The sequence below is a fragment of the Drosophila grimshawi genome, unplaced genomic scaffold (assembly GCF_018153295.1).
Source record: "Drosophila grimshawi isolate 15287-2541.00 unplaced genomic scaffold, ASM1815329v1 contig_44, whole genome shotgun sequence".
NCBI classification, from domain to species: domain Eukaryota; kingdom Metazoa; phylum Arthropoda; class Insecta; order Diptera; family Drosophilidae; genus Drosophila; species Drosophila grimshawi.
Genome location: NW_025063240.1, coordinates 3,998,256 through 4,009,594, shown reverse-complemented (window position 1 = coordinate 4,009,594; position 11,339 = coordinate 3,998,256). Strand labels below are relative to the sequence as shown.

Sequence of the window (11,339 nt, the reverse complement as noted above, 5' to 3'; positions counted from 1 at the left end):
CTCGCAGCGTCGCATACTTTGTTATTTGCTGTTTGTTTTTGTTGTTTGGTGGGTTTTTTGTTTTAGCTTTCGCCTAGCAGCAAATACATAGTTTCATTTATCTTCGCATGTCCTTAACAACGAGCATAAGCATTCTGCAACTTCAAAGCGACATTTGATTTATGGACAGTGGGCTTGGTAACTATGGGAGGGGTTACCCTAGGCGGAGACTGAGGCAATAGAAGAAGTTGGCTCGCCTGGAAGCAGAAGTTATGATGACTTGAGGCGTTCCACACCCTCGCACGTAACGTAAATTTATATTTAGAGCTTTGAATTTGTGACAGAAGCCGACGCAAAGGCAACCGATTCTCAGCACATGAAATGGTTCTCGTATGCTTAAGGATTTTACGAGCGACACCGAGCCGGAGGGTGGAGAGTGAAACGGTCGTAGTTGCAGGATTCGCAAATAAACTACACGAAATACATTGACCTCTTTTTATGTCTGGGTCGTCGAAGAGCCTGAGAATATTGCAAGGCATGCAATAATTTTCATTGGCCGCACAGACACAGGGACTTACACAAAAGGCGCCGGCAACCTTTTTCCACCAGTTGGGTGAAGCCTTTGTTGGCTTCAAACGTGCGCAAGTAATTCCCGACCGCTCTCCCCCCTCAACCCAGCTGAAGCGAACTTGTGTGGAACTGGGTCAAGTGTCCTGTATTTCATAGTTGTAATTACATTTCGTGTTTAGCTTTGAGTTTCGCTTACTGTTGCAGCCAAGACGTTATCGTCTCGGCTTTCTCGATGTCGGCTTTGTGACATCTTATCAAAGTGCATGTTGCACTCTGTATTCGATCAATTGTCACTTGCCAATGGATTATTGCAGCTCAAGTTTAGTCATTGCACAGCAAAAGCAACTAGGTTGGAGAGAGAGGGAGAGCGAGGGGTTGAAATAGCAGAGGGGTGTGAGTAAGTGAGCGTGGAGCATTGCGTCGCCAGCTGCTGCGCCTTGTGAGAACAATGACGCTCACAAAATGCCAGAAGCCAAAGTTTCAGCTTATATAAACTTGAAGCGTAAGAGCTTTAGTATGTTGACCATCAAGGTCTTTCACTACACAATGTTTTTTGTTTTGTTTGTGGATGTGTGTGTGTGTGTGTGCGTGTGTGTGTGTGTGGCTGTGTTTCCGATTTTTGTAGCAACAACAAGGGCCGCGTCATCGTTTCGTAAGCTGACCAGAGTTTTACTTCGCTTCCAGCACGCCATTGTTAATAGTTTTGTGGGCGTGTGTGTGTAAGTTTCTTCTTGTTTTTTCTATGAAATATTCACTTTAAGATTCTGGCGTTAACACTCAAAACTTTTTCCATTGTTAGCGCTTCCACACGCCACAATTGATGTGTTGATAATATATTACGCATACGCCCCGAACAACGTAGCAAACAACAACAAGAACAGCTTCTGCAGAATAACACTTTTAGGCAGCTAAGCTGCGAGACATTCAAGTTGATTAATTATAATTAATTTAAAGGCAACGCTAATTAATGTCATCAAATTAAAATCGAGGCAGCTAATCAAAAGAACTAAGGAGCTCTAGCACTGGCTATTTTTAGCCAGAAAAGAAATGCCCGACAATTAGCATAAATTCGCGATAAATCAATGTGTCGGAAAACCAAACCCTGGCGTAGCAACAGCAAAACTTGCCACATGGCCTAAAGCGAAAACCCATAAGAATGGATTCGTAACGAAAAGTGCGTAGGCCAAACATAAAAGCAAATGTTGATTCTGAAACCCCGACTTTAATAAATCAACTCAAGCCACGCAATGCCTCGGGAATTAAACGAAAATTTGTACAAATTTCAGCAAAGAGCAAACGAATTCCAGATGCAAAACGAATACATTGAAGACTCGCACATCTTTCCGGGAAATTCAATGTGATTTTCTTTTTTTACACTGTTTTTGTTATGACAGGCAATGTATTCATATTTATTGTAGTCTGTGTAGGAAAACATACGCTAAAAAAAGGGTAAACATTTTTAGAATCAGCATTGAGGATGCTTTTTATATATTTTCTTGAATTTTGCAACCTTTTTTGAAAATCTGATTGTTTACTTTGTTTATTTAAATTGATTGAGTGTGCTATTGTTAAAAAAATGTTGTTTAAAAAGTAAAGCATTTAAGTGAATAAATTTATAAATAGGAGGTGTTTTGTGGAAGATATTTTGGTTATATTCCTGCTTATTCATTCTTTATATTAATGCAAATTACTAAACAATGTCAACTCAAATATAATTCTTTTATTTAATTGGAAGTAATCTATCTTTGCAGCAACAATGTCAAACCATACTCAAAAAGACCTATAAAAAGCACTTACATGACCATCCAAGCACTCTTAAAGAGATTATAATTTTAACAGGGAATGGTATGACTCTGAAAGGTTTTCATCCATCTTTATGATGATGATTTAAATGTAATATTATTCTAGAGGACAAACCATGATTAAAAAGACCTGACTTTAAGTTTGATAAAGCTCTGGAAAGGTTTTGTCAACTGTAATGCGTATTCATCAGTCGGTTACGCCCATCTGTCTGACATTTATCAAGATTAGTGACTGTATGTACATGTTTTGACTTGTTGTTTTGCCTCAAGTAAAATATTTGTCGTGCAACAAATAGTGTAATCAACCCTACGCATCTGACTCGCAGGCACTGGGTATACGTATTAGCATTGTCATGAATCAGAATACAATGCCTGGCAGTTAGATACACTCAGACTTGTCAATTATTTGCAAAAGAATTGACAATTTTGGCGTCTTTCGTTGCACAACATGACGCTAACATCAAAGATGCCTTCTTGGAGCCATATTGCTATTGAGGTCGGCACAGTTGGAATTTAAATAGGTAATTAAGTGGCTACGGGAACAAGCCGAACAACGGGACCGACAATGTCAAATGGCGGTAGCTATGTAATGCATATTTAAATTGGAATTATTTTTGTGTGTTTTATTTTCGGGGAAACAAAGACCAAGGACGCAAGGCAATATATTTTTTTATTTATTTTTTTTGACGCATGACAAGCAGTTTGGCCCACGCTGTGGTGCCCCAGCAACATCATGAAAATTTGAATTAAATGGCAGAACTTTACGGATACAATCGAATGTCGCAGTTGCGTGCAAATCATGGTCGCGATTAAATGAAAATTAAGCCTGATTAATTACACATTCTTCGTGCCAGATTAATACAAACAAAGGGCTACAAATGTCATATTTTTCCATTGAGCACATTTATTGTTAAGGACACGCATAAAAGCAGGCGCCGCAAGTGTGGCAAAGTGTGAGTGCCATGAAATTTTATTACAGCCACTTTACAGCCAAAAAACACCACTGGTGGCCACAAAATTTAATTAGCTGCTGGTCCTTTTGCCTCCCCACACTCCGAGCTGGCAATTAGGCGGGCCAAGATAAGAGCCAAGAATACAGACAAGTTTGCCAAAGTTCTAAAATAATATACACAAAATACTTTTGGCATTGCTTTAAATAGTTAAAGTATTTGATTTCACCGTAGTTGAGTTTTAAATAATAATCATAAATATTAGATGGCTTTAAAAGTATAAATTAGTCGTTAAAACAATTATCGAACCGTTTGAATTTAATAACAAAAAGAAAATGAGAACAATTTGGTTGTATTCAGAGACTAAGTAATGTTGGATTTAATGATATTATTATTATTATTATTACATCAAACGTATTATTTTTACTATTATTAAATGATCCTTTGATGCTTAATAAAGCAAAAGGTAATAAAAACGAAATAATCATCACTTAATAGTCACAAATATGTAAGACTTTATTTCAAGCTAGCCATTCGCTTAGAAAATAAAAGGTAAACTTTCAATTTGTGCGTAATAAATAATGCATGACCAAAAATATGGGAATAAACTCAACAAATTGTACAATCTTTATGGTCTACACCAGAATATTGGCTTAAAGGCGTAGGTCATAAAACTCTTGACAGCTCCAACAGCAAATATAACAACAAGCAAAAGCTGTGTGTCAATAAAAGTGTCAATCAAATCAATGACAAGCAACATACGACCATTTTTTATACTTGCCCACACACACACACATACACACGCACACACACACACACACACACACACACATGTGTGTGAAATATGCGCCTGCTGTTGCACACTTTAGTGAGCGACCTCTATTCTGCGTCAGCAAAAGAAGAAAGTTCAAAGTGTTGCTGACCGAATGCTGAAGATTAAATGCACTCTCTATTGCTTCTAGGTATACAAATTTAAGCCGAATTTAAATCTAAGCTTATAGAGTAGAGAAAAACTTAAGAGAAACAATATTTCCAAAAGAATATAGTTTTAGAAAGATTTTCTGAAAATTAAAAGAGATACAAGTATGAAAGAAATGATCTGTTATAGTTTTATTGCTGAAAATATATCTCTTTAAATTAATGAAAATCGTAGAATCATTACTACTATTCTAGGATATATATAGCATAAATTTTGCAGACCTCCAAGTGCTTGATTGTTGTAATTTTTTGCTGTGTACTCGCTGAAGGGAATTTTTATGTGGGGTCATCGCCTGTCGATAGTCAAAGGGATCTTGATTTGACTTTTTTTATGGTCAGTGGACAGCGAGAGCGCTCATTAGATGATTGTCAGTTGTGACCAGAGCCAAATGGAGCTGAAAAAGTGCAACTGCCAGCTGTGATAACCATAAAACGTTTAACGTCCGAGCGGCAAACCAAACTGTTGGCCAGGCCAATATGCAAAATGCGAATGCGAAATGCGTTCATTTTTCAAAGTTTGACGGAGCCAGACAAGACAAAGTCAACAAAATGAATCAGCCGAATCGGTTGCCAAGGTTATTAATGACACATTCCAAATACGAGGACAGGCTGATGGCTTGTAACGGATTTAAAGGCAGTGACACTTTTTTATTTGTCTTTTTTTTTTTTATTTTTTTGTTGGAGACAGATTGTGAAAACAGGTGTTAACCACGGGGAAACAATCAAGGCCACACCCACAATATAAATATATTCTAAATTAAGTAGCAAATCGCAAATCCAATATCCAATATCAGACGCACCCCATCTGAACTGCACGAAAATTTATTGAGGAACGTGCTCCGATTGCCAAACGCACATAAAATAACTCGACTGCGACAGTCGCACCACAATGCCGTACATGTGAACCCTAACACAACCAATGCACTACCAAAGCTATTTCATTTCGAAATTGAATTATGCAGCGGTTCTTTGCTCTCCTTGTAAATAAGTATAAGCTCAATATATATTTAAGAGCCATGCTATGAAATAGAGTCGAGTCGGCTTGCACAAGGAATATTACTTAGACTTGCTCAGGGACTGGGTCTGGAACTGCTTCTGCCTGCTGCTTCCTTGGCATGTACAGAGCACTTCCGTTCGTCCAACGGAAGGCAGCCAAACTCGTAACTAAGCCTTGTTGAAAGATGCAAACAAGCTGAGCACACACAATTGACAGCCGGGCATAAATGAAAGCTGTCAACCTTTAGCAGCTGGTCCCGAGTAAACATTTCAATCAGCTTCAATAGATATTATGCAAGCACTCGAACTGCACTCTTGTCTTGTCTTCAAATGATTTTTAATCATTACATTACAGCCATGGCAACTGCCACACTAATAGTAATCCACATATCCATAAAATACACAAAAGCCGTTTGAGCAGCATGCATTAATAATTAAATCGATGTGTTTGCCATAGATTACTAAACGCTAATATAAGGCGCCAAATATTAATCACCCCAAGTGCCAGAAATCAAACACAGACACTGCACCCACCCTCCGGCACAACAAACCGTGTTAGTCGAGGCGACAGACACCAGCTTTAATTGCGCATTAATGTTTATTGCTTGGCGGAAGTGGCGCCATTTCCCTATTTCCGCCACCAAAAATTCCGACAGTTGTCTGTGGGTCTTCGCTGGAAATACCCTTTGTCGAGGGAATGCTTACTTTGGCAGAAACCCAAAAGCTGACCATTAAACTATTCGAACAGATGTTCGCCCTAAAGGTGCACTTGTGTTCAGCTGCGCACAACACTTCGCTCCTAAGATTGTCTTAAAGCAAACAGATTTAAGGAAATAGCGAGGGGTGTGGGGAAGGGAGAGAAAAGTATAACCCTAAGTAAGCAACATCTCAGAGCTTACAAGTGGAATTACTAAGAAATTGAGTTAAGTGTGTGTGCTTCATGGCAATGGCAATAAATCAGAATTCTCAGTATTTGAAATACATTAAGTGTATTTCTCGGAAAAAAAGGACAAGCACTTGACATCAGTCAAATATTGTGTAAGGGAAATTGACTAGCAGGAATTCATTATAATCATAGTTTCAGTTTGTGGGCAGTGCTCACAACAGAAATTAATTGCCTGAAATAGCCCCATTTCAGCTTTTGCATCTTTGTTTTTATTGCTGTCAATAACTCTGCGAACTATTCAGAACTTCCAATAGCTACAGCATAAGGGATAATACTAATAATTAATTAATCTTATAATTTTACAATTCTTATTTAATAGAAAGAATATTTTAATTATTACTAGAATTCCATGATTATTAATTTTATTACTACTTCAGTTAAACTCTTGAGTTACTTTTAAAGATTCTACAACTGTTCAATTTGAGCATTTATTGACTATTCGTCTTTTAGAGTATTTAAGTAGCGACAAACTCCGGATAGATATTGGTTCTTTTTTCCTGTTTTGCTTTGTTTCTTTTATCCTCATCTGTTTGGTTACATTAATTCTGGTCTGTACTCTGTGTGCAGTCGGTTTCTGAAATTTGTTTTGTATTTCCTGCGCTACTAAGCTGAAATACTTCCGCCTGCTTGCGCGGCACTGTGGGTCAAAATTTATGGCGCTTGTTTGCAGACTGTTTCCGCCGCATTTGCCACATGGTTGCCGCAGGATATGGCTTTAAGTTTAACTAAATCGCAAATTAATTGGTATACGCTGTGGTCGACTTCTGACCTTTCAATTGCCTATCTGTTATTCGATGCTAATGCGTGCCATTAACTCAGCCAGTCGGCTATCGAGCAGGACTATTCTCCTGACCTGCAGTCAAGTCTGTATGTGTTATCCACTGATAGAGCGTTGATTTGTTTGAAAAGTAGTTGTGCAAACTGTGCTCCACATATGCCACAGCATAGTAGACCTTCATTTCAAAATGAGAGTTAGATTTTGACATATCAATCATTCTAAATTATTAGGAAAAAAAGTAAATTTTGGTAGGACTTAAAATGGCAGAACAGGATAGCCACGAGGTAGGTCTTAGTTATCAGCATTGATGCGTGTTACTCTTCATATTTTTGAGCTTAGGATGGGAACAGCGTTTCATCACGCATTACGCTCTTTAATAATCATGTGGAGGAGCATATGCAGTGGCAGCGTATCAATCCTTTCGCCCATTGCAGCGTGCGCGATATGCCCAAGCGAAGCATTCAAAAGGAGCAATATGGAACTGCTCCCGCGGGCAGCCTCTCAGAGCAGCGGGCACTGCAGGCACAAGTGCTCTCATTGCAGGAAATACTACAGCTCTGTGAGCTGGTCAATGAGAAGGGCGGAAACGATTCAACCGATGAAACGGCAGAGGTCAGCCTCAAGTTTGGAGAGCTGTTCGAGGTAGCTGCCTGCCCACATTATACCAAGCAATCCTTTCCATCATTGACCCAACTTTCCATTTAGCTGTATAGCCACATCTCGGACAAGTTGCTGGGCACGCTTCTATGCGCCCGTAAGCACAACTACGTTGACTTCGAGGGTGAGACGCTTTTCCAGGGACGTGATGATACCCAGACCGTTCGTCTTGTGCGTCCCTTCGACCAGCTGCGACAGGACCTGGTATCCAAGATTGAGAGCCTGCGTTGCATTTCGGTTGAGAAAACCGAGCCCGAGGAGCACCCGGAACTGTGTGGTGCCCACTTCAGCTAGGGCACGAGCCACGTGGCTGTCAGATTGTCACTTTCCCTGTAGGGGGCGGTATGTAGGGATCACCGACCCGTATCATTTTGTTGGCACGAACCACAGTTTCGGCACGCGCGCCTTTCTAAGCCTTTAACAGTTAATTCAATTAACATTTTGGCAACCTTTGCACAAAAGGCTTTGGCCCCGGTAACCTATGCTTATGCTCAGCACGCCAACTGTGCCCTGTCCAAAGCACCTGACTGTCAAATTGTGGCCAATATATTGCTATCGCATTTCAGCCAACATTCGTATATGCAAATAAATAATATTGAACCGTCTTAGCCTGTTGTAAATCGCAACAGCATGCCACATCTGCCGCAGATAGACATCAAAGCGATGCCTTTCCGCACAGTAACCAAATCTTTGTAAATATATATTCACAGTGTGTACAGTATATATACATTTCAATTTGTAAGTCATTAGGCCATTTATTCATGCAATGCATACAGTGGGCACAATACAAGCGATAAATAAGAGGATAAGCTCTGACTAAGTGACTCCCTAATCACAGCTGTCCATTACTTTGAATAATGAATAAATGCTGTAATGCTATGGCGATAAGAGCAAGAAGTAACTTCTGATATAGTCAACATTTCGAAGCACACTTGGAACGCATTATTCAAAAGATTTGCCAATAAATATATAAACATAAATAGCATCAAAACAGTAAATAGTAAAGTCATTTATTCAATATTCATAAAAGAAAGTTTGTTTTTAATTAATAATACATAATAAGCTCTTTTTAAATACAATGATGCAACAAAATGGGAATTATTTCAAATTGCTAATTAGTTTCTTTTATTCATCAACATTCATTTTGCTGTCGAACAGTTGCTTCCTCCTCTTGGGTGTAATTAAGTATTTTCTTCGCCCACTGTTCGCAACCACCCCCAGCAACCTCCCCCGCACAACAGCTGGGTGTGAATGCGCGACTAATGTACTGTTGATTTGATTTAAAGACGAAATGCTGTGGCTGCTCCTGCTGCTGTTGCTGCTTTTGCTGCTGGTGGCAGAGCCCTCTGGTATATTGTTGTCTCGTTGCTCCTGCAACCCACCTGATTGCTTTCACATTTGCGGAGGTAGTCGTACATTTAACTCGGTGGGCGCCTGACATTATGTATGCCTAATTCAACATGAAACAAGCGTAATTTATATGTAAGGCGGAATCCGCAGTTCTCACGGGAGTCCTTCCGCACACCGGCTTTCAAATTGACGTCAGCCTGCTGTCAGTTCTGTCTGACACATACCATTTTCTTTTTTTTTTTGTTTTAATTTCAGTCACATAATTGTAAAAAGGCGGAGCGCATGTCAAAAATGTATCGATAAAAAAAAATGTTTCCGTTTTTGGCACTGGATTCTTTTTTATGCAAATGTCAGGAAGCGGATCGTTGTGCACCATTTTCATACATTTATCGCAGCCAACTTCAACCGAGGGTCGAGGCCAAAGAAAAACGCACAAAACACCATACAATAAATGTATCTGTGTGTGTGTGTGTGTGTGTGTGTGTAGTGCAGTTTGAAAATTGTCTACGTGCGACTTTTTTCCTTTGTTTGCTGTGTGGGCTTTTAGTAATTTACATCGATCCCTTAGCGAGGCCGCCAAATCACAGTTTCACATTTCAGCGAAGGTAAACAATAGAATTGGACAACATATGCGAACTGTGTTGTCATCGCATGTGTGTGTTGAGTTGTGTTGCGTTGTGTTGTGTTGTGTTGTGCGTAGTTTAACATTTGACTTGTGAGTGGGACAGAGCACAGCTTGTATGCATAATTTAGCTTATAAATTCACGCCCACATGTCCCGAAGCATATTGCATATAAATTATGGAGCTATCCACTTTGTAAGACCACATTAGGCGTATTAACATTTGGCTTCTGTTTAAAGTCTGTCGAGTGAAGACCTCATTGAGGACACTATATATTATTTACGGCTTGCAAAATATTGAATATTTAAGGAGCCGGTGAAGTCAAATGTCTTCAGCTGATTCTATAGCAATTGAAAGCTTTAAATTATGACTTAAATTGAGTCTTTTCTTTGATATGATGTCTTATTTTTTAAACGTTCTTAACCTTTTTATGTATTTCTTTGCTGCCTTTAATAAATAAGTACATTTTATTAAAACTTCCACAGCCAGAATCCAGAAGCGCCTCGCGAATGCGCCACTCTCTGAGCTCTTGACTTAAATTTCCGTCAAAACTGGTAGCTGATTTATGACCATTTCGTGATGATGGTCGTTAAAGGACGTAAACTGAGCACACAGTTGCACATTGCAAGCTTCCGTTTCCGGCGATATTTTCCAAGCTACTGTCACCTTCGCAGTCGCGTTGTTCTCTGCGCTCGTCGCTCGACTCGCCTGTGTTGCTATGCTGTTTTCTAAAAGGATTTCGCAACAAGGCAACACAAGAAGGTGGTAAGCTGTTTTTGATTAGCACACTAAGGTCGAGCGCGTAACCAAAGGGACGCATCAGCATTGTCAGAAACAAAAACGCAAAATGAAACCTTTGCTCGGCTGTTAGACAACCAAAATCGTAAAACAGTCATTTAACAGTTGATAAGCCAAGCCACATAAATGTGACAGACAATAGGCCAGAGACAATAGACAGAAGCCAGTTCGCATTTGACAGTCTTCGATAGGGTCGATTTAAGGTTGCACCCATTTGGCTGGGTCAAGGCGCCATCGCCATCGCCATCGCCATCGCCATCGCCATCACCATCGCCATCGCAGTGGAAACGCAGGCTGCTCATTATGATACTCAACATTTGCGCAGCAAGCAAGCAAGGCAATATACATAAAAATTATGTATAAAGCGAATGATAAAACCGCTGCCAAAAACTAAATATGGCTAAAGAAAACTTTGCAGACGACGCCAATGACGCAAATTCCATTGAATTGGACTTTTATGGAAATGTTGGCCAGTTTCTAAAATCTATATAATATATAATCGTTAAGATTCGTATGATTTAATTCACCACAAATATGTTATATATTATGCCTGATTGTTTATGATTGTCAAGTAATGCCATCTATTAGATTATTGTTTTTCTTCTGGACTGCTTCAAACTTTTTCTTGATATATTAAGTTTGTTTTTCTGTTTTCGTGCTTACGTGTGTATTTATATATTTATATTTATTTACAAGTCGGCACTCTCAGGAGAATAAAAACAGTAACAAAATCCAGAAGCTGGCCAAGCGGAAAGGTCACTGAGGCAAACCCGGTGCCGGGGAATGACTTTGATAAAGCACGTGGCAATCGAACAGCAATAAGCCAGACAAACCAAGAAAAAAAGTAACAAACCAATCTGTTTGTTTTGCGCTTTAAGTAACTTTCTTGCAGACTTGTCCACATGATTTTTTT

At 39.4% G+C, this 11,339-nt stretch overlaps 1 protein-coding gene across 1 annotated transcript; it reads left to right on the top strand.

Moving 5' to 3' along the window:
* Positions 1 to 7,165: 7,165 nt before the first annotated feature.
* LOC6556515 (actin-binding Rho-activating protein) lies at positions 7,166 to 8,647 on the top strand. The gene is made up of 3 exons (XM_001985276.2): positions 7,166 to 7,283; positions 7,339 to 7,641; positions 7,705 to 8,647. Exons 1-3 carry the CDS (start codon positions 7,260 to 7,262, stop codon positions 7,948 to 7,950), a joined length of 573 nt encoding a protein of 190 aa, XP_001985312.1. The 5' UTR covers positions 7,166 to 7,259; the 3' UTR covers positions 7,951 to 8,647.
* The last annotated feature ends 2,692 nt before the right edge of the window (positions 8,648 to 11,339 follow it).

Excerpts from the sequence above, each read along its gene's own strand:
- LOC6556515 (XM_001985276.2), top strand. The coding sequence starts at position 7,260 with ATGGCAGAACAGGATAGCCACGAG. Across the intron at positions 7,284-7,338 it reads CAGAACAGGATAGCCACGAG|GATGGGAACAGCGTTTCATC; the intron begins GTAGGTCTTAGT and ends TTTTGAGCTTAG. Across the intron at positions 7,642-7,704 it reads AGTTTGGAGAGCTGTTCGAG|CTGTATAGCCACATCTCGGA; the intron begins GTAGCTGCCTGC and ends CTTTCCATTTAG.